This window comes from Diprion similis, chromosome 11 (assembly GCF_021155765.1).
Source record: "Diprion similis isolate iyDipSimi1 chromosome 11, iyDipSimi1.1, whole genome shotgun sequence".
In the NCBI taxonomy this organism is placed as follows: Eukaryota; Metazoa; Arthropoda; class Insecta; order Hymenoptera; family Diprionidae; genus Diprion; species Diprion similis.
The window spans coordinates 1604360-1628873 of NC_060115.1; the positions used below are offsets into that span (position 1 = coordinate 1604360).

Here is a 24514-nt window from a genome sequence, read left to right on the forward strand (position 1 = left end):
TCACACTACTCGCCTGCATTTAGGCAACTCAATTGACACGGTTTAAAAAAATCAACTGATTCTTCCACATAATTTCTCTGCATTATCGGCGGCCTTCGATATCGTAAATACGGTCGGTTGGTGACACGGGCTTACACCGTCGATAAGTAGTTCCGACACCTCACACCGGATCGAAGAGCGCTCCGCTTCCAGGCCTCGTCCGAGTTCGATAGTTGCTCGAAGGTGGCAGAAGCGTCGACAAAAGTCTGAAGCGCCGCCTGGCGGCGAATAGATGAACGAAAACTCGGAAGGCGAAGCGAGAGAAACGTTGGATCAGCTGTGTTATGAGGTTGCATTTGTTGCGTCAGGTGGTTTATTCGAGTTTTGGCTCGGGTGATAGTAAGTTATTAAAGTTAATACGGATCAGCTAGTTCGCTGAACGAGCGTTGAACTGAACTGGGTGATAATAAATCGACGCCCAGTTAGCTAAACAACTATATTTTGACGTCAAGTGGGGCATGACGGGAACAGGTGACAATAGACCTTCGCCATGTTAGATTTCATGAGATTGTGCTGCAAGTGCTAGTCGAAGGATATTTCGGTTTTACTGACTTCCACGCCGGTGATCTAACCAATAATCATCCAAGCTGGACAGGTTACCCGAATATCTCCGCGATACCGTGGACTGGTTTATGGGGTAAGTTTTCAAAACCTGACATTTCATCCCTTCAATTAGCATCGCGGTCCTCCGGTGGTAGAGGTTACCTACCACCGCTCTCTGCTCCCCTCACGTTCCTACTTTTTCACCGATATATCTGTCAATTCGCATCACCGCGAAAACGCATCGCTTAACCGCGAATATCGCGTATCAACAGCCGAAAACGAATCGGTCAAAAAATGCGTTATCATCGATGCATATTATTTGAAAACTCAAAGTTCGTTACCGTCTTGTTCATCCCCGTCATCATCGACGACGATGTGCGTTATCTCAGGCAGTATGTTTCTCTAATTAGGATCAATTTCTCGGTAAACTTATCCGCGATCAAGTTACTTACTCGTCGCGGTAATTTGTGCATTATTATTTACCATTCTGTGCTACGTAGGTACAAGCGGTTAGACATTGAACGTTCAAGTTTCAACTTTGGTCGGTGAGTCGTCGAAGTACATACATACACGGGTCCGACAATTTGATGAGGTAACTTTAGTCATCAGGATTATAGCGTCGATGGTTATTTGTTGAATACTACGCCTGTTTACAGCCTGCTCTGCGGTATCACGTATCGTGTACGTTAATTAACACGCCCTGAGGCTATCGTTGTTGTTCATCACGATCTCCACACAGGTACGTTAAACCGTATCGAAACGCCGCTCACGTTTTGATGTGTGTGCGAATATTATCGCACAGATCGTTAACATACGTAATTAATGAAAATGATACCTAAACTGCTGCGGCGGCGCGGCGAAGTGAGAGAGTATAACGAGAGCCGCTTTGTGCTCTAATTCAAAACGCTTGTTTAGCTAATTTTCAGCGAAAAACGGCAGGGCCTTGTGTCAGCCTTAACAATTTCGAACAACGCTCGAAAAAGCCTTTGTGTTTATTCAGCTATATATACGGCGAAACTTGCACCCCAAATTGCTGAGCTTTTTCACTTTTTTCTTCTCCGTCTTCTTCTTCTTTTATTTTTCCTTACAACGACGGTGTTTTTACACGTGCCGTAAATTCTGCGCAAAAATACGTAATATACATACACACATGCCACTCGACGATGTGTTAGTTGTGTCACACGACGACGGCGATCTATAATCGTTTATGCTCAGCCTTCGGATCGTGTTATATAAATAAAGTACATTATACCTACCGATGGATGAAGAAAAACGATTTACCCTGCATACCGGCCTCTAGTCTCTTTGCTATATTCATACCTGCCTACTTCTATTAAACATCTATATTGACGTGTATTTTTTTCTTTGGTCACACCTCGCCGCTTTGTGCAGTAACACGTAATACGTATAATAAGAATAGCTCGTGAACAGTGTATCACTCGATAAATTGAAATTTAATATCTGTAATAATTTAATACGAAGACGGGGATTACAATGATGATGATGAAAATTTACGGAAGGCTAAGCAGAACGGAAGAAATATAACGTTATAATAGGCTGGTGTATACGAGTTGCTCGTTAAATTTACCTCTCTCTCGTTTTCCCCCGCTGCCCCTGCATCTTATTATTGTTTTCCTAAATTATTATCCGCCTGTTTCCAGCATCACCACTTAAGTTTCTTACGTACGTCATTTTCGCCGATTAGGATAAAATATGAAAATGCCTCCGTCCTCTCCATCTGTGTGCAGGCTTATCCCTCTCTTCTTATCTCCGTCGCGATAATTTTCAACACAGATCCTCTCTTTTACTTCCTCTCGTTATCGGAATATAGTATAAAAAGGTATAACAAGTCGGGTTGCGTACCTTGTAAAAGATAAAGGAACGAGCCTGCAGACCGAGAGCTAATATTTGCATGCCCACGTGTAATAAAGCGCTGCTTGTGCCGCATCAATGCAGCCCTTCTTTGATTAATCATTCCTGAACATTTTGTCAAAATTTTCTACCAATGCAAGGTGTAGCTGTCGAATTGCAATATTAACTTGAAAAAAAAAAAAAAAAAACAACAACAACAACAACAACATCACCCACGCGAGAAATAACGCGTTATTCTTTTCACACGGAAAACGAGGAGAGTGACTCACGTTGTGCTAAAGCAAAGCTATATATATATGTATACATATATATGTGTGTATGTAAGAAAACGACTATATAGGACGATGGGTAACTATTGCCACGCTCGCCGTTGCAGTGAATCATGCCTAACCGCTACGCAACGTCGAAGTATATACGTGTTATTATATGTATATAGATATCGAAGGAAAATTTCGGAGATATTCCTACGTTTTTTGCGTGGTTAAATATCTAGACGCAATAAAAGAAAAGAAAGGAAAAGAAAAAAAAAAAAGAGAAGATGAGAAAAATTTCCGGTTAACAAATAGCACGTATATATTCATTCTTGGGTTTATTTGCTCGCTCGTGATGATAGTTCCTTTTTATCTGCTGTGCGTATAAGCCCGAAGTACGTTGCGCGTTACGTAGCGTGTTGCTATGTACTACTAATCATGTGGCGTGATTTGATCGCAACGCACAAAATCCGAGCCTACAAATTATACTGATTATATAATATAAACTCACGCGACGACAACGACGACGACGACGACGATGACGACGTTGCCTGGAAAAATCTGGATTACGCGAGTACGGTAAGCGGTTTTAACCTGCAACAACAACTAGTAACACCAGCGTTGTTATGGAACGATGCCGCGCGCAGTGCCTCGCTTCGTAAATCGTGATAAAACGGTAAATCGTCTTCTTCAGACCCGTTATTATTTATTAAGAGGAACATCTTGCCGCGTTGTGGGCGGATTCGGCTCTACCATTGCGCATACTTACATGTGGGTGGGTGAGAAAAATCAAGGAGCACGTGGCGGCCTACAAAAAGTGAGGCCTAAAGAAGGCGAGAAAACACGGCTTCAGGAAACGAGATCAGGAAATTTTATTCGACGGGGAGAAAATCAGTCAGCGATCTTTCGCGCCGACGTTAGGAAATATGTTTTTTTTTTATTACAAGCTTAAACGGGAGAAGCGAAATAAATCCGGTTGGACGGTTGAAACTTATTTCAGAGGGACATAGTTTAATCTCAAAAAATAATTTTTGGGGATCTCTGAATCGCCTCGTCTTTTAAACTTGTATAATGCATGTCTCAACTTTCAGACCTGCTGGCTTTGCACACGATTACGCCTACCGTACTTGGTATACGTCATATAAGGTGTGAGATGTTTGTTTTCACTCGGTTATTTTTAACACGAACGTTATAGCTCTACAAGGTTCGTCGTCGTCGTGGTGGTGGTGGTGCAGGGTCGACTGGAAGGAAGGAAAATCTTTATCGAGACGCGATGAGGGGGATGAAAGGATTTGCGGAAAGGAGCTCGTATTTTTTCTCGCTTTAGGCTGTTACGCGTTTTAGGTGTGTGTGTGTGTGTGTGTATGTATATACTATATATATATATACATACACACATACACATATTTACATGCAGCAATTTTTCTTTTTCTCTATCTGCGATCTGATCAGTACTTAATTGCTATGTATATATCGATTTGTTTAGCATGAGATTTTTTTTTAACACGGTTTTCATACTTTCGCTTTTTATTCACGGAGATGCTTCGCTCCGAGCTGGTTTTCTGCCAAGTTACAATACAGAAGAAAAAGTTAAATAAAAATCATCGAGAGGGCGAATTTTTTACTCGAACGAACGATCGCATTCTTGCTATTATGTATATACAGTCAAGATCAGAGAGTTTGCGTTATACAATATCTGTATTGCGAATTTGAGTTGAAACGTACGAAATGAATAAGCAAAATGAAAGCAAGATTTCAAATTTACTCTCGAAAGAAATGAAGGGTAAGGAAGAAAAAATACTTCGTCCTCCTTTTTTCTCGTTTTATGATTGAGATTTCACTCGAGATAAATATTGCGGGTTCCCTAAATTTTTCACAAAATTGCCATCGTATCTTCTCGTTCGTATCTTTTCGAGAAAATCTCTCGAAGAGATTTCTTGTTTATACAAGAAACCAACAAAACAAACATAAACAGTAGGGAGGTATATATACATGTATCTCGAGTCTTATCGTCTACTCGGGCCGGAGAAGGAGAAAATAAAGAGAGAGAAAAAATATCCTCGTGGCTCTTCCTCCGCACTCGGGGACCAAAGTTGGAGAGAAGGAAAGATATCAGGTGGCTTCTGTACCAACAACTTTTCAAAAATTTCTTGAATGTTCTGAGTAAGGTTGTGAATTTTTTAAACTCTCGAGTCCGGTTCTGATTTTCCTTTTTTTGCTCTGAATTTACCTGATATAGAAAAACAACGCACGAATTATTGCATCCGAAGTTTTATAATAAATTAAACACGAGTAAAAACAAACGTACAAATTGATTTACGTGGTAAAGGAATAAAAATAAATCAGGTGACGCGGATGCAGGTGTGCAAGATATCAAGTCTTGTTTTACACTTATAGATATACGAGAGATCTACAAATTGGTCAGTGTGACTCACGCACTGTGGAGAAAGATGGATAGAATGAGAGAGAGAGAGAGAGAGAGAGAAGGAAGAGAGAAAGATCAGCTGCGGCGCGCAATTAGACGTGACTCTGTTTTGCCTGTAGGTTTCTATAATTATCCAACTTGGGGAATCTGCGAAGATGCTACATAGATTGTAATATCTGACGCATGTCATGAAGTTGTTTACTGACGGAGAGAGACAAGGAAAAAAATCTCCTCTCAAAAGTTAAACACTTTGCAATTATACATTGAAACTGTCTCCCGCGTTGAGAGTCTCTTTTTCCGCACAGCTCACCGACACACGTATAAACCACCTATCTTTGAAAAACAATTCCTAGAAGAACTTTACAACGATAAAAACTACGAGCCGTAAACAAATTCGTTCGCCTACTCCAGCTCTGTATACATCCCATAATTATGCATAACGAAAAATTGTTTTTTTCCCTGGAATTCCAAGTCAATCTTAACAATCCATCTGCGAGTATAGCGGCGTCGTTGGATTCATCGAACAAAAAATAAATCCGAATTACGACCAAGTGTATATATATTAAGGCCACGTAGTACTCCCACCTTTACCGACCGAGCAAACTCACCCCTGTAGAAGAAGACGGTAAAGGGTGAGTTTCCTCTGTCGGTAAGGGTAGGCGTACCACATCACCTTAATGCGGAATAATATGATACAACGTTTTACGCTACGTACGGTGTTATTCGAGCGACGTACGTGGCGAGGCGGAGACGCTTTGATCATGAATCCGTGCGAATAACGTGCTCGGCCTATGCGTGTTCATCCTATTATATATGCGTAATGGCATTCACAGTCGTTCGTTCAGGTGGCCTCGTCATTTTTATTTTTGCGTAATGTCACATCCGTCGTCCTGTTATATATATGTATAATCCACATGAATATTATTCGTCGTATATATACTATTCAAACTTGAAACATTTGGCCAGTTCTTGTGTGCGTCTGCTAATATATATTTTTTGCGCTCTTTTTCGTGCAAATGTCACGCTTATACGCGTGTATATACATGTATATATAAATAAACATAATATATCTAATAGAGGCGCTCATTTTTCTCGACGATGACATTATAACGACGGTTTCCGCAAATGCTATGTGTATATTATACATATATATATATATGTATATATATATATCTACCTAGTTTGAAGTTTTATCGAAAGCCTTATAAGAATAGAATCCTCCTCGCGGGGTCGGTGTAAGATTACGGGGACGTGGATGGGTATCTTGTTCCTCCTCCGTAGAAGAAGAATAAAATACAACTGCCGCGACACTGTGTGCAGGGCATCCTCGTCGATTATATTGTTTCCAAGAAACTAAACTTTCGGGGATGGGGGCGGAAACGGTCGGCGGAGCCGGGGGAGAGTGAATGAAGAAGTTAAGGGTGCCTGGGCATAAAGTCCTTTAGGCTATTTCTCCACCTCTTCTCCCATTTTATTTTTATATCATCTCAGGTATACAGAGGTACCTTGTCACATGCATAGTGTATATGCAGTCTAGTTATATATATATATATATGTACACATAGAAACCTGCAACATCCCTCGGGATTTATGTCGTATATATATACTTAAATCCGAAATTTCTACCGTCTAGTCGAGTTTCGCCGTCCTCCCTCCTACACTTTATCCACGCCTAAATCTTTAAGTATACTCTTGTATATATATATATATGTTATATTCTTCTTTGCCCTTCCTTCTTGCCTTTCTTTCTTTTCCGATTGGATAGCACACTTTGTGGGCAACTCTACCATGCACTCCCACTTTTTTTTTAAACAACGCAACCGCGACTAATTCGAATTACTTTGACGAAATTTTTCAAAGTCCTTCACGTCGATCGCTGCAGACTTCAACACACATGTGCGGCTGTCTAATTCCCCCCCGGACGTGTATTACCCAAGCAAATAATATCCATGTATCAGGCACCCGCATATGTACGACGGGTATATACCTGTTATGTACGTAGAAGACGTAGTACGCGCACATTGTCGCGTAGAAACATGGACAATCTTCGTTTCGTCGTCTCGCAAGAAAATTATTGTCAAGTCAAAGCTGAGAATCATGAGAAGAAGGCATTAACGCAATATTATATGAATATATGTAAATTGAAAACGAGGGGACAACAATGAAGACAGCAGCATCCTTCTACCATTTTAACAATAATTCACATTAGTTTACTACTACACAACTATTATCTACAGATGCAAATATGTATATATAAACATAGATATAGGTATGATGTAGGTATATATATATATATATATATATATACACTTGATGACGCCGAGGTGAGACTATAACTTGTTCGGCTTCTTCGTCGCGCATGTGCCGCAGTGTGTTGGCATAGGCACAGTATTATTTCGCCTTTATTTTAATTTATTTACCTTTTTTTCCCGACGTATAATTAAATTTGGCGGTGTATATACGTGTGTGTGTGTGTGTGTGTGTACACACGCAGGTGGGTATAACTATGCAAGTTTGCCAACGTGTTACATCTCCTCATCGGCTGAACGAGAAGCCCCTATAGCTCTCGGTTTTACTCGTGCCGCATCGGCGAAGAGAGAGCGAGTAAACGCGAGTATGGCGAGTGAGTTGAACGCTGGATAGAGGAGGCGGTGGTCCCACGACCCACAGTATCCGTAGTGGGTCCTAAGTCCCAAGTTACAACCTGCCAGCGTCGGTCCCAGCCGACCGTATAACCTACAAAACTCTACTCCAGCGGCAGCGGTTCTCCTTCGTTCCTCGTGTCCTCGTATCCTCGCGTTACATCAATTTTATCCTTCTTTTCGGTCAAGTGTCGTATTATGCGAGACTGCACCGGTCGGCAACGAGATAAACTCGATTATACCTACTCAGGTGCTTTGTGACGTTTGAGTCTACGGTTCGGCGTCGTTTCTTTCTTCTTTGTTCATTTTGGTTTTCAAACGGCTTACACGATATACAGCTGGCTTGCTATGTTTGGTATCGGGAGTAGAAAAGTGCTCAAGTATTCCGCCATTGACACTTCCTTAGCCCTGGACGTCGAGGACACCGTAACTTGCTTCTGCAGGTCAGTTTCATCAAGTTACTAGACCGTCATTCTATTACCTAGGAATCCTGCTTGTCTATCATTACACACTGATACGTATAATTGCAAAATTGTAGTGCGAAAGTGACTTATTTTGGTTAACCGAAACTGCGGGCTCGCAGGCAAAAGCCCACGGTTTTTTAACTCTCTCTCTCTCTCTCTCTCTCTCTCTTTCTCTCTAATGATGTGAAGTTATAAACTTCATGTGACATTCGAAGCAATGAAACTTTTGTAATTAATGTGCAAATCTATTTATAAATTGATTGGACTGAATTGGACCTTGAGTCCCTGGTCCGATTAACAAACTTTAATTTCAACTTAATTCAAGCAACGTTAATGTAACGAAATATTGAACCTAAAATCATTGCTTTTAAACTTTAGAACGACTTTGAAAGTTTTTAATTTCCAAAATCTGAATACACTTTGTTGCTTGTTAAAAATAGGTTAGTCAATTTGAGACGATCCTACAATTGCGAAATGATGATTCTTCCTAAAAACGAATCGTTACATTAACGTCACGAACTTCACTCTCTTGCTGAATGGACTGCTCGACTCGTAACGTCAGCTCTCACTTTACAAACTTACATATGCATACGTCTGCGTATGTTGCATACGTATACATGTATGTATAATGTTATTGTATAATAAGCAAAGAACCGAGATCGAGTAGAAAGTTTTACAACTATAATGGAATTATCAGGCGTTGTGTGTAATATACTATATTAATATTGGCAATAATGAAAATTAGGAAAGGAATCATTATTACTATAGGCAAAAAATTAACAAAAATACATCGATTCGATGCACTTGCGTGTAAAAAATAGGTTAATTCGTTGTATGAACTTATGGTTGTTGTTGTTGTAATACACATTTAGTGCAGGACGCAGCTTGGCTGCTGACGGAAGAAAGATTTCGACACCTGCAACAGACTTTCACCGTCCCCAGGGGATCCCCCTTATCGACGTTCCATCTCTCTGTTTGTCTGTCTGTCTGTCTGACTGATTCAGACAATTTTAAATATGGTGCCGAGACACGCACTCGTTATCATCATTATCATTCGTCGCGTATTTTTCACACACTGGTGATAGAGCAAAATTAAGAAGGAAACGTTAACAACTCTACGTTCTCACATTGTAAACGTATAACATCGATAGAGTGAATGAACGAAAGAGAATAATCTATAAGAACTATTTGAGGAGAATTTGCTTGCCTATTGACAAGTAATTACCTCGGAATATCGTGTATCTTTTGTTGAAAGATCGTTTCTATTCAGCCGCTTAATTAGACTTAGTTCAGTAATTACGAACAGTGAACTTCAAAGAGGGTACTGTTGTAATTATGTTTACATAAAAGATGGACGCGTGTATGTACGAGTAGCGTGCTTCACGTATGTGCAATTAGTATTATATGTATACACAAGTGACGAACAGTTTTTTTGATCAAGATTCTCGTGATCGTTGGAAAAAATGGATTGAATCGTTATTTATTTTTTTTATCATTTTCTTTATTTATTTTATTTTTTTAATACTTGATGTATATATATATATATATAACATTTAGCAGCTGTACCGGTATGGAAAAGTTTTTATTAAAAAAAAATATGCCGCGCTTTCTGTAATTATATCTAAACATTTCATATCATGGGATTGATATATGCTTGCTAGTATCATTCATGATTATACGACGCAGCGCCCAACTCTTCTACGTATAAAACACACACTCGTCATCGAGCGAGGTGTATGTACATATACGTATCCAATTCAAGCGCTAACCCGCGTGACGTCAAAGAGTATTGATTCGATTCTTTATATCGCTATACATTTTATCAGAGAGAGAGAGAGAGAGAGTGAGAACCCGGAAAATTGGCCAGATACGCAAAATGACTACATACTGCATTGAGTACACGTTTAATAATAACAATAACAATAATAATAATGATTATTTTGATGATCTCCTTGTATACATTGTATTCCGTTGTGTGTTTTATCGTTGCTTCAACGCCACCCCTTTGGTATGAAGAAATCGGTTAGTAGGTAATCGTCTACCTGTTACCCATCTACGTCAGAATAGATAATCTTTGATCGTGATTAATTGGCTGATCGATGTAGAGTATATCCTGGGATACAATAGGAGCCTTCTCTCGAGCAATTTGAGCAATTGACGAGGCAAAGCTATAACGCGATGATAGATATCGGACCTGACGTATTATGGTACATAGGTATACGTAACATTGCTAGTATATGGTACAACGGCACATACTGCAACGAATCTTCCTCATTCTGGGATGACTATAAAAATGATGCGAAGGTCGCTCGCGTATTGGCCCCGCCGCTGGGAGTATGATTCATCGATCATTCGAGTGGATCGTCTTATAACAAGGAATGATCATCGTCGTTCCTTAAAGAATATTAGGATGGACGGATTGATGGATGGATAAACGAGCTCGGCGGACAGACGACTCAGTGTGTGATGATGATGATGATATATATATATATATTTGTATATATATGTATACGGTACACATGCGACGTGCCATGTATAACGTGCGTCTATTTTTACACTCCCACTTTATTAAAGTGCCAACTTCAAATATAAACCTCATCAATGTGCTGCGAACACATTCGTAAGGGTTATATAATTTTTCTTAATTATCGTTCACTTTAGACCGCAATATTATTATTGTTAGTATTGTTATTATTGAATAAAAGACGTCCTATAATTAAAGATTCTGTATCGTTGCACACATTAAAACATGCGAAGTATTGAAGAATTTAAACTTTTGCGGCACAACATCTCATATGTTAGACACTTTTTTTTGAATCCATTATTCAAAATTTATATTCCATTTTTTAGATATCGCTGGTATTTTTTTGCCGCATAATCGGACTTCTAAGATGTCAAGGTCGATGTCATAAGAGGGATTATGATGATTTTGCGAATATATTGAGCTCTATAAATAAACAAAGTAGGTATATGTGAACTAGAAAAGTGAAAATTTGTAATTTTGGTTTTTGACCCAATAATGGATCCAATATGGCGGACTGAAAATATAAACGTTGAATTTAAAAAATTCTCAGATCTGACTCCATTTTGAAGATCAGTCAACTCAAGAACCCTTCTTATATACCCAATTCCAAGGAAAAATATAGTTTCACGCTAATAAACCTCGAATTCGTTTCCGTTCGTGATACGTCCGAGTTTCGTACAAGCGTTAAATTCGTACGCTACGGGGGTGGCGTGGAAATTCCCGCGGTGTGTCGCACCGCGTGTCGGAGAGGGATAACCTCGGGGAAACCGGAGCGAAGAGGTGCGGATAAAACGTCGAAGGGGGGGCGGCGATAGGGCGTCGAATTACCGCCCCTCGCCAACGTCGTCGCGACGCGTCTCGTCGTGTCGCGACTGGACCGGGATGCTGCAGGGGATGACGATCCGTCGTGTGGTGTAAACAAACGCAAACAACGCGCCGGGGTGCTGCTCCAGTCTCGTCGGTCCACCTAGGAGTCGCGTCGCCTAGGCGCCGCTGGTCCATCGATCGCGAACCCTCGGCAATCTTCTGCAGCGAAACGAACCGGCGCCAGCAGCCGTCCTTCCACTCTCTTCTCGACTTCCATTCTCGTCTGCGTTATTATACGAGGGGCTTTCCTTCCTTTACTTCTCTTTCTCTCTCTCTCTCTCTTTCACTCGTCACTTTCTCCACCACCCCTTTTCCATGACTTCTCTCTCTCTCTCTCTCTCTCCCTCAGCTTCGACGACGATCTTTAGTCAAAATATCCCCACCACGACCACGATGCACACGCCAATCTAGTTTGTTTAGTCTTCTCTTTGTTTTCCTCCCGTATTATTGTTTAGCTAATGTTTAACGTATCTTTTTTTTTTCTCAATATCTTGTTCGCACGGAAAAGATTATAGGAAGCTAATGTGTGTATTAATTAATGGATAAAGATGGGATTAGATTTGTTTTCTTCAATAGGGTGTAAAAATTCATTAATTATGTTAGATTTACTCGTAATATTATGTTTATAATTTGCCAATTTCTGTGGTAGTTCTTATCGCATTTCTAATTATATTTAGCTTTAGTGATATATATGGGTTAGGGGAAATCACAGCTGCCTGGACTGTAATTTATACGCATAATTATAAGTGTATAGATTTTTTTTTTAAGATAAAAATACTTGTTAATATTACTATCTGAGTGGATGATAAAATAATAAAGCGGTGTTAAAAATTTTCTTACATTCGAAAGAAGGTAAAAAAAAGTTTGATGGTTGTGCGTGGAACTTAATTTGATTTTCTATAAAATTCGGTATCTTTCTTAGCTCTGAGATATTCTTTACTTTTTACTTTTGCAAAAATCGAATTTTTAATATTATTCAATTGAAAACTATAAGATACGCTAGTTTCTCACACCGCGGTTACGTAATGCAGAAATCATCGCGCGTGCGTCAGAGATCGAAGAACAGATGCGCGAAACCGTCTTTCCCGCTACGTCATTATATACATATACATATATATATTAATCTGCACAATAAACTGCACAAAACTCTGATTACAATGAGTGCAGATGTACTCCGAGGATGCAATTTTATGCTTAACAATCTCTTACCGCAGAATGATCATCGTCACGGTATTGCATTGACTATAATTGTGTTGACGGACAGTCTAGTCGGCAATATACACAATTCTGCAAATATAATATCATAACGAGCAGTTCACAAAAATTCTTGATTTATTTTCCAAGAGTCTGCAGCATTTGCGACAGATTTTGCATCCGACAATCAGCGAGCTCTCTCAGTAACAATAAAAAATTATCTCACCAAATGTCGTTTTTCGTTTTATAAATAGCGGAAACTGAGGACTATTACAACTATAATTCTCCTCGGCTCGTTGAGGGTTCGATATGCCTTCAATTCGTATATTTACGCATCGTTATACGTATGATTATAATCGACTATCATGAATATTATACACACCATTCACTCGTCGATCCGTACGCATCGTCGTGCGTTATGAATCATTTAATTTTGCACTGTACAGGGTATATAGATTCCACGTAAGTTTGTTGTGCTATAATAGTATTAATCTAATTCCTCGAGTAACGGACAAAGCTAATATTTCTGGAAACTTTCTCACGATATTATCTTGGTCGTTAAATTATTATTTTTATAATTTATTGATTTTTACCAATTTTTACAACAACGCACAGTATGATACATCGCAGGGTGGCCACAAACCTGGAAAATCCAGAAAACCTGGAATTGTCAAGGGATCTTTAATTTGGTCATGAAAAAAACTGAAAATTTCACTTTTCTATCATGGGAATTTGATATGATTTCAATTAGAATCGAACTTTAATCGTATGTAGGTAGAGTTAGTAAGTTGAACGATTTAGATTTTAGTAACATATATATACTATAACTGGTAAAACGTCGGAAAAAAATACGTTTTAGCAAAAACCTAGAAATGGAATATTTTTTTCCAAAAAAAATTTCAATTGCATTGGAAATTCATATTCTCGCCTTGAATGACAGTTATTCGGTGATAATTGGCTAAACGAGACACGTTACGAAGCGTACATCGCATATGGAATCGGCGTATATATATATACTATCAAATAAGCGAACTACCCTTCGCAGAATTTAAAAACGTCTCCAATTGTAAGCGTCATCCGATATGCGTACAACATGCGTAGGTGTGTCAGTGGGGCTGCTCCGGGATGTATATATATGTGTATGTATGTATGTATGTATACCTATACAGTGTCGGGTCATATCGATTGTCGCAGAGGAGCGGAGATGGCGGAGAAGGAGGATAAGAAGGGGTGGTCAGGGGTGGGGGGCGTGGGAGGAGTTTCGGGGGGAGAAACCAGAGTGACCCAGTCAGCTGACTCGTGGCTCCGACGCCAACAGCTGATCCGGCGTCCCGCGCCGTGGCGAGAGCATCGCGACGCAACTGACGCCGCATTGCCGCCGCGACGCCCAACCCCTGATGCACGATTATGCGAGTTCGCGACGTTGAAAAGAAACACACGGACACGGACACGGAAGCGTACACAGACACATACACGTGACAGATATCGACGTTGCAACGAGTGTGTCGCTGCAGGACGAAGAGAGGATCTCGCGATCCTTCGTTTGAACGATAAAATATCCGTTTTTTTTACCTTGTGAGATATAATACCTTGAACAGTGCGGGAAACGCGTCGAGTTTTAACAGTGTTTGTCGTTTCTGTTATATTATACGTACAAGAAGAAAAAGAGGAGGAAGAAGAAGAAGAAGAAGAAGAAGAAGAAGAAGACGTCGACGACCACGAAACAAAGAATATTAATAATCATAATCCACGTGAAGTTAACCAGAGCAGTAATACAATCCGAGAGAAAGATCGATTTTATTCGGTTATTTCATCTTCGTTTCCGAGTTTTTTTTTTTCTTCACTTCTTGTCGTTTTTTTATTTTTTTTTTTTTATTTTTAAGGTGTCTGTGCGTCGTTTTTGCATTCCTATACAGTAACAATATGCCTGTCGTTTACGGGGCAGTCTGCTTTCTCATAACGTAGAAAGTAGTCGTGCAAGGAGTCGATCAATCAACCCGTCAATCAATCACCGGATAAGGAAAAGTTGGGCAATTATAACTTGAGTTTTTACTTTTCGGGAATATCGGTTGTTTCTTAATATCGAACTGATTGTTTGTTTCGTTTCTTTCTTGCGTGTTCAAGTTTCGTACAATCAAATTCGAGCCATAACTTATTATCGCGCTTAATTTTTTTATTTCTTGTACAATATATAAGAAAATCCATAGATATATATAAATGTCAATACTGCAACCCTTTTATATATGAAGTTGCATAAACGAGAATTCGCGGGATTTTCTTCTCCTATTGCCTGCAGATGTACATATTCAAATATATGTACGTATAGTAACACAGCATATAACCTATATGTGTGTATATATATATTTCACTGAAATTACGTTCTTTTTTTTTTTATACACGTTTATTAATTAATATCGTACCACATCGCCACAGACGCTTGCCACTTGACGAATATTAACTATATTTTGCTAATACCTAACACAAGTAAAGTTTTACATATTTTATATAATAATTTCGTACGTTTTTTTTTTTTTTTTTCTACGTACAGATTTCGCCGCTATCGTATATATCCTATATTAATTAAAATTATACTTTATCCGCCTGGGTTTAATTTTAATAAACCACTGACCGCAGTTCGATATTAAAGCGCCAAGGCAGACCGGATGTGGCTATAAAAAAAAATGAAAAAATGTGCGTCACGATAAAACATCCAAATCTCATAATAATAATATATAAAAGTGATATCAATATGAATCAAGATTTTCTACTTGTATCTTGTAATTTTTCTTTAATTGTCTCTTAAAATTTCTCATATGTATATGTAGATATACTGTATACACTATACGTATATATACTATATATATATATATAGAGCTTTGATTCCCGACTTCGAGACAAAGAGTGAGACACGTTTAGTTGAGCATATTTACAAGGCGCACAATCAGATTCAACCGCGGCTGCTAAAAACACACGACAATGCAGTGCATGCATGTGCAGTGGGGTGCGTCATTGACCGCGATATCGCGAATATATATATGCACTCATGTTGCACGACGTACATACAATATAATAATACAATAAGTATAATGAAACAAAGATTGAAGTGATCGGTACGAGTCAGCGTTTCAGTTTATTGATGGCACGATCGATTAGCGATTTCACAGTGGCAGGGGGTGATTGAAAAGCGACGAATTATGCATTCAATAAAATTACACCTTGTTCGAATTGCGATCTTTATTTTTATTTCTTGAAATTACAATTCTTCGTAAACGGGACACTCAATTTTTTTTTTTCCAAGGTTGTAGAGAATCCGGAATTTTTATCGCATACGCGTTTACTGCTTGTAATAATATTACAAGGCAAGAAAGAAAACGATTAGATTACAGTACGTGTAAGAAAAACCGCAAGTGGCAAGCGGACGTGACGTCACGAGACAAACAACTCTCAAATATATGAGACTAGAATATGAGAAAGAAAAAAAAAAGAAGAAAAATACAGAAATACCGAGAATAACAATCAAATTCGCAGACGTAAATTTACCATCAAATTATACGATGATATATGATATATTATTATTAAAAGAATGAAAAAATCAAGATAAAAATAAACAACCAAAAAAAAAAAAAAAAAAAGAGTAAAAAATTACATTTTCTGTGCATGTAGTACGCGCGAGAAATTTAGTGGAATCAGCGATAATCACTTGGAGTCATCGTCATCGTCCTCGGTATCCGCATCGGGGATACATACGCCGATAATGATGCGGTCGCCGGCACGGGGGGCAGTCGCCCTTATGGAGACGACGACGTCCTCAGCCTCGGCGCCCGCCACCCCCGTGCACAACTCCTCCTCGTCCTCGTCCTCGGCCACCGGAGCGACGAACGTCTCCTCGCGACTCTCCCTCTTTGATACCTGCCACAGGAAGATACGACTCTTCGGTGAACTAGTCGCGTGAGTCCCCCCCCCCCCCCCCCATCCGGTACTTACTTGGAAAAACAAAGCGAGACGCGAATATTGTCGAAAGCCAAAATGCCCGATTTCAGATTGAGAATTACCACATATCATGGATTTTCACCGATCAGGTGTTTAGTTTTGCCGATAATAAGAAAATTCAAAATGGTCGACAAAGTTTCACGGAATTATGAATGTTAAAGAGTGACGATTTGCTTTTTAGGTAAAAATTATGTCACGTGTATACTAGGGTGGTTCTTAAGAAATTCCCAAATCGGAGCCAGGTAAATGAAAAATAATTCCCTAATTTTTTTGGGATTTTTATCTCAACTCCAACTCACGCCCCAAAAAGGGTGGATTTCATTCAACCCTTTCAGGGACACGTCAAATTTACCTAACGGATTCAGATGAAATTTGGTTTAGGCGGGGTTTTTGGGTAGCTGATTATGAATATGAACTCAAAATTTGAATATTCAAAATGGCGGATCTAATATAGTGGAGCCAAATCCAGAAAGTCATTTGATTTCGATAAAACTCGGTACTGCGGAGGTTTTCGAGGTCGCTGGTTACAAATCTGAACTCTAAATTACAAAATTCAAAATGGTGGATCCAATGTGGCAATATCAAGTGACTTTTGGGGTTTTGGTCCCCCATATTGAATTCGCTACTTTGAATTTTCAAATTTTGAGATTCAAAGGCGAGGCGGTAAGAATTCGGAAATGACATTTTTAAGGACCACTCTACTGTATACATATATTCCATCGTGCAATGCGAAAATCAAATTGACCTATTTCAGAGATCGTTTTTGATTGTTTTGCATTCCTATACCTATAAAAAGAGTTATTGGATTCTATCAGTTTTAGCTTGTTTTTCCTTGTTGCATACCTAACGCATATACATTATACCTACATATACTATATACATGTTACTTCCGTATATTTATATATAATTTATAAATGTTTTGACGGATCAATTATTCCTCGAATTCAAATAGCTATATGCACACGTACATACATACACGTATCTACACTTAATCAGCGATGCGGCAGCGACTCTCTTTGTGTATACATACACATTACGCTGCGGGAGGGAAGACGTATTCATAAACATATATCTAACATATCTGGACGTATGGATGTATGCAAATAGCGTATGCTTGACGTGTATCGATGTACCACGAATATGTATTTTATATCTAATTGCTGTACACACACGCACACACACACACACTCATCGAATGCATTATGCATATATATACTTGCCTAGGAGATGACGATTAGACGGGTGTGTATGTAGGTCGCGCAGGGCGGTACGAAAGGACGAACGAACGTGCCTTTTCGGTTCTAGACGGTAGGGAAACCTTTCTATTCCTGGTCGATAATGCAAAGTTATTCGGAACGCGGGCTAAACAGTGGTCGTAGGTGGGGTTGGTGTAATAGGCCGCGAGGCCAATTTACCGGGCATTGCTTGGAGAAAAGCGCTTTATCGGACCGTCGCGGACAATATGCTCGTACCTACACACCAGGTCGCCGAATCTTGGAAGTGTGTCGGGGGAAAAAAATGTACTGTTTCTTGCAAAGACGTCAAGTACATTTGTCAGTAATTATGGAGGAAACAACGTGTTTGCGAATTTAGCTAAGAGAGAAACGATAACGATTCGTCGTCACGTTTTGGAGCTCGATGCATGGAGGGCCAAAGTCGACTTTGAAACTTGAGGTTGTACACCCGGAATGGTTACTCAAGAATCCAGAATGTCTCAACTCGGAGATTGCACGGCGGATTGAGTTGAGTAAAGTTTAGACGAGGAGAAGTCTTCAATTTTGAGCCTGGCTGCTAACTCAAAGTCTTAACTACTGCGGTGTGTCGTCACCCTCGAGTTTTAGGTTTTAGTTCTGTATGTACATTTTCGAGGAGAGTTTATAGAAACATAAATAAATAATAAATGAAAAAAATAAACTTCGTCTCTACGGACTTCGTAGAAAAAGTCGCAATGATTGGATTTTCGAATTCCTCTTTGGTAAATTAAATCTGTAACGCTCGGATAACCGCTGTTTCACAAAATCAGGATCAACTCTGATCTTGTACTGTACCTAAGTAAGAGTTTGCGTGTTGCTCTCTGGACCAAAACTCTTGCCCTCGATTCGCTTTTGCGGCTAAATCAGGGTTACCGGACTCGAGGTGTCGCCGACCCGAGTCACGACATGATCGCAACGGAGGTCAGCGATTGCAATAAGAAACGAAGAACACCGGCTGCATGATGACTCACGGACCACCTCCGATCTCGAACCGGAATCTCTCGTCCATGCAACTCCATGGATTCAATGAAACGAAGAATGCTTTTTCGACAAATATTACCAGCTTAGTTTTGGATATAATATTTAATATCACTTCTCAACTTATGCTTAGCATCATAGTAAGAAAATTTTGCGGACAAGTAGAATTCGATACGAAAAACGGAATGGTTTAGCGTCGTTGATAAAGTGATGTATAAAAATGGGAATTTCCAGAAGTGGGTACCTAACCCAAGACCTCTCGAAGCTGCTCGAGGTCGGTTTTATCGTGAAATTTTCTTCTTCCTTTTACCTTTTATATACACATCCATTTACGCCTTATCAGACTTCAAAGGGGTATCATAAATCAATTTTTTACTTCTCCAAGGTGAAGCTGGATTTCATTTTAAATCGCGAATACACTCGAGGATCTCGGCTCCCTCTCGTCCCAAACACCTATAAGGTTTTACCCTATCGTCGATGGGTTATTGAGTTCGACCCTTGCTCGTCCAGACACTCCGTCACTTACGCAGGCCAGATTATGTACACCAAACTCGAGCATTTTTTTTTTTTTTTTTTTTTCTTTTGTGTTTTCACCGAACACTTCTCCTCGTCGAGGAGCAAACAATATCTCCAGACTTTGAGTGGAAAACTATATCATCAAATATCATTGAATCCTCGTCCATAAGCGAGGAGCGAAGCAACACCGACGATGTTGCCACAGGGTTACAGTTTAAAATAGTTGACACCGCGACGTGAATCAGCTTTATATAACCAGAGATGACACACGAAGCGAACAGTCTTGACCAAGTTTAGACGATGTTTTTACCGCAGCGCAGCACTTGTCCTGATTTTTCACCTGTCACGTTCAAACGACTGTTAAATATTTCTCAAAACACCTACCAATTCGGTTGGATACTTGTGCATTGAGTATATTGCAATTTTCTTATATAATTCAACGTGTAGTAGTGAAAACGATGATTATGCGAACGAGCTACGTCTACGTTTCTGACGACGATCAGGCGATCGATAAATAATTCCGCGTGATTGAAGCAGGAGTGGCAGCCGAAAGTCTGTATAACAATATCGCCTGATATTATTTATTTCCCGTTGTTGAGGTCCTGGTTATAGGTACAATCGTTGTATTGTCTTCTCGCGGTTGAGAAAGTAACGCTTCTTTACGATAGGTACAATTATAACTAATTTATGTTTGCTCGTAACTTGAAGTACGTATATATATATATACATGCGCATATTACACTCAGTGTGTAGTGGGGTTCAAGTGGCCAGAATTATGGCTTGTACTGGTTCGTACCTCGTCGTTGCATCGCGTTGTTCTCTGAAGCAGTGTATTTGTGTGTTAAATTATAATATATTACACTGTGCGGACGATGATGATTATAATTTTTTGACTGTTATTTTTTACTATTATTTACAGAAAAGCCCGACGGAAGGAGAAAGATGCTGGAGCCACGGAAGATCCCAAATTGTACCTTGAGGAAGCCGCTTTGGAACGGCAGCTTCCGGAACTTGACCTGAGGATGCTCGTCGACCTACCGGCTGGTCTCGATTACAACGAATGGCTGGCCTCCCACACTCTGGCACTTTTTGACCACATCAATCTCTTCTATGGAACGATATCAGAGTTTTGTACGATGACCGGATGCCCCGACATGACGGGCCCTGGTTTGAGGTATATGCGACAAAGAATATCAATAACATGAACGCAAAGACAGACGATCTAGATTTTCGAGACCTCGTCGTCGAAATTCACTAATATTTTGCCACCTGGTCGTAGCGAAAATTACGGAAATCAGTGGCTCATTCAATTTCCGATCCGAGGACTGGCCGAAGAACTCTACTGCCTTTCATAAGGATCTCTAGTTATCGACGGTGCCTGTGTAAATAAATACCGACGTAAATATAATATATCTATAACCGAGCCCCGTCGCCGTCCTGTAAACTGTTTAGATTCTACGAATTTTATGACCGGTTTATATTTACAGAAGCGTAAAAAGATACGTGCACCCGTACTGTATATATCGATAAAAACTATCAATATATACCAGCATACTCTTGACTGTACTTGCTCGCTCAAATAATCATAACGACAGCACCAACGCTACAGTAGAAAAGAGGAAAAGAAAAAAAAAAAAAAAAAATTAAAAATAAAATCGCATCGAATTACACGCTTGTATTGTTCCTTTCATATGAAATACGCTTATCGCAGGAATTCATTCATTTAATTCTAGCGAATTAATGAACAATCTAATGTCTGTTGGATTATACATTGTATAATCAATACACCATGGCCATTTGTTGTGTGATAAATGTGTCCTGAATTTTTTTAATACTTTTTTTCTTTCATTTTCAGGACATATTTATGGTTTGACGAAAAAGGAAAAAAGACTAGAGTGGCTGCTCCACAATACATAGACTACGTCATGACATTTACACAACGTACTGTCAGTGACGAAACAATATTCCCTACTAAATATGGTGAGTAGTACGAAAAATTTTTGCTTTCTATTTTTATTCAGTACAGTTTATTTCCAAGTAAAATAGAAATAGACACTTCCGTCTTTCAAAGGAATATATCTGGTCAAGTTCAACTATCGAGAAAAATACTATATTAAAAGCAACTTTTCTCGAACCAGCGATTGCAAAAAGCTGGTCACTTTCCTCCAACATTCATGTTCTGCGTCACTTGATATTTATTTTTTTTGCCTGCTTTTAGCCAACGAGTTTCCAAGCTCGTTTGAATCGATAGTGCGTAAGATCCTGCGATTGCTGTACCATGTTGTTGCGCACATATATCACTGTCACTTTAGGGAAGTTGCACTATTGGGATTGCATGCGCATCTCAATTGTGTATTCGCCCATCTTACACTTCTTAATCAACGCTTCAACCTTATCGACCCGAAGGAGACTGAGATCCTTGGGGACTTAGAAGCTGCTCTTTTAGGTGAGAATACTCGGTGGTAGAAAATATATTATATACCAAGCTTTGTAATTTGTAATTTTTAATTACATGTGTAATTGTGTTGAGATTTCAGACTGACAGCAAAGAAATGTTTCATTTCAGGTGATTCTACGCCTGCTTCTTCACAACCCCCAGCCATCCAGGAAACTCCAACCACGACTACCTAGGTAGATCCTGTTAAATGAAGCTAGAGGTTGCAGTTCCTGAGATCAGATAACGCTAGACGTTAACTGTTGACTATAGAGTTATGAGAATTTTGGAGTTTCCATACAGAATATAGGCAAGTGGATGAAAAGCGCAGTTCTGTAAAAACCAGTAGTACCTGTACATAGAGAAGTGTGGAAAACAACTACATGATGTAATTAGGGTTCCTCTGTTTGTTGTTTGTGAGTATTGTACATAATTTATTAAATGGTAAGATATATTGAAGGAAAATGAAAAACAAACAAAAAGAAAACGAGAAAAAACAAAAAGTTTATTGAATATTATTGACAAAGCTATAGTTGCTGTAAGAAATAATTTGTTCTGTATAAAAAAAAAATAAATAAAACAATATTGTAAAGTTAAAATAAAACCAAATATATACCTGGTGTTAAAATACTTGTGTCGGATATATCTATCTATAATACGTATATCTGTATATTTTGTTTTATTAATTGTCACACAAATAAGTTAATCACGATTCACATCCATCTATAGTACACGAAGAGTACTTAATGCCTGATGAGCTTATGGGTTTGTATATAAGCAAAATGCAAGTCATTCTGAACAGTAAAAAATATTGCATCGCACGAATTTTTTTTTTAGCTACATGGGATCCAGATTAGACGGAACGAATAAACTACCCCTTTGCAAAATACGTGTACTTCTGCAACAGGATTTCTACTAGCTGAAACAATCGCACACAAAGAAGAATCAGTACTCGAGAATGACGTAACAAAATGTTCGATAGTAACTGCTGTTCCGTTCATTAATACATTATTCATTTCCGTTATTGTGATACAATCGACCTTTAGACTCATGGAATAATGACGTTACCTATATTTTTATACTAGTTACAAGCGGCATACATAATTAATTAGGATAATTCTACTAGTTATTACTAGTTGTATGACTTATTGTGTAGCCTCTTGTCACGTACAACTGTTGGTGCAATTGTTCACTTCCACAATCCTAAACGCCCTGAATACCTGAGCTATCTCTCTTAAAAAGAAACCAAGTCCCTCGGCTATTGGTTCACAGAGATCTCGAAAAGATGTAGCTATGTTGTACAATAGTATGAGTACCGGTTGTATCGTGGCATTGAATAATATTGACAATGAAGGCTTCAGAAAGTAATCGGCAATCATTTGTACTACTCCCACTGTAAGTGGCCTTACTATGCTGAAGAGCAAAAATCTTATCAGCTGTAGTATAAAAGCTGTGACAAAGGCTATCCCTATGTGAATTGTACCGAATATTTCAGCCCAGAAACGAGTCGCGATGTAATCCGTTCGTTCCGCGCATTTCTCTGTAGCGAGTATCGGCGGGGCATCAGTTGTTCGATAGTACCTGTCGATGCACAGTGACGACCCTTTTACTCAACCGTAACAGTTACTTTTGACTATCTATTATTAAAGAAATGGTAGGAAATTTTAGAAAAACGTACGCCGAATTGCCGTGATCAAAGTAGTAGATGTCTATCTTTTCCGACGTATCGTCAATGCCGTTTCCCGAAGATTTTGGTTTTTCAAAATCCCGTTTCTTCTTATTGGGAATGCCTTCTGATAGTTCACAGCATACATAGCTCTAAATTAAACTCACTTACTATAAAATAGTGATTAGTGATTGAACATTTAATCTGTACCTTTGGGTAATTCTGATAAAGGTCCTTCTTAACTTTTACTTGATACGTCTTATCTGACATCTTTGGAGATTGCCTTCTGGGCCATTTAAAATTCAATTTCTCGCGGAGGGGTCGGGCTGCTTTCAAAGAGCCTAAAATACATCTTCCTTGTATCTTTTTTTTTCTTTCTCTTTTCCTTTGCAATCAATCGCACAGGGTTTTAGTCGAGATTCTCACCTTGATCACCTTTCGGTACATTAGAAATACTCCTGTTTGGGAAGCGTAATTTCGAGTAATTATTAAAAGTTTCCCCTAGAATATTTACCGACTTCCTACTTTCAATGTAATTTTAATGTAAAATCGTTATTTCATGAGTTATGCAGCAGACAGGTCCTCACATTCTGTACGCATACGGGCAGTGGCATGCCACTGGCGTTTTTCCATTTTGAATAACAGGTTGGCACACCAGCCCTTGATTTGCAGGACAGCTTTGTAACGGCGCTGTGGATTCAAGCTGATATTTCTGAGGTGAGACTTGACGAACTGGTCTTGAGAGTGTATTATCTGGCGGTGGACATTGGACGGATCGACATAAACACTCTTCTGAGGAGGAAACAGGTCTGTGAAAGACTGATGGCGCTTAGGGTGTTAATTAGTTCACAACAGA

General features: G+C 39.2%; 1 protein-coding gene across 4 annotated transcripts; it reads left to right on the forward strand.

The window, feature by feature from the left end:
• Positions 1 to 283: 283 nt before the first annotated feature.
• Positions 284 to 23906, forward strand: LOC124412469 (MOB kinase activator-like 2). 4 transcript variants are annotated; one of them, XR_006929796.1, is made up of 7 exons: positions 8000 to 8215; positions 16485 to 16769; positions 20478 to 20732; positions 21414 to 21538; positions 21777 to 22004; positions 22125 to 22408; positions 22830 to 23906. XR_006929796.1 is itself a non-coding variant. In XM_046892350.1 (6 exons), exons 1-6 carry the CDS (start codon positions 672 to 674, stop codon positions 22187 to 22189), a joined length of 963 nt encoding a protein of 320 aa, XP_046748306.1. In that variant the 5' UTR covers positions 284 to 671; the 3' UTR covers positions 22190 to 22482. The 4 variants fall into 4 exon arrangements, 3 of the variants coding, with proteins under 3 accessions (XP_046748306.1, XP_046748303.1, XP_046748304.1); XM_046892350.1 differs by lacking the exons at positions 8000 to 8215; positions 22830 to 23906 and adding an exon at positions 284 to 676 and having other exon boundaries at positions 22125 to 22482; XM_046892347.1 differs by lacking the exon at positions 22830 to 23906 and having other exon boundaries at positions 22125 to 22482.
• Positions 23907 to 24514: the final 608 nt, after the last annotated feature.

Bases quoted from the DNA above. Each gene is read 5' to 3' on its own strand.
- LOC124412469 (XM_046892347.1), top strand. From the start codon at position 8,121: ATGTTTGGTATCGGGAGTAGAAAAGTGCTCAAGTATTCCGCCATTGAC. The intron at 8,216-16,484 runs GTCAGTTTCATC...CTGTGCATGTAG, and splicing joins ACCGTAACTTGCTTCTGCAG to TACGCGCGAGAAATTTAGTG. The intron at 20,733-21,413 runs GTATATGCGACA...TTTCATTTTCAG, and splicing joins ATGACGGGCCCTGGTTTGAG to GACATATTTATGGTTTGACG.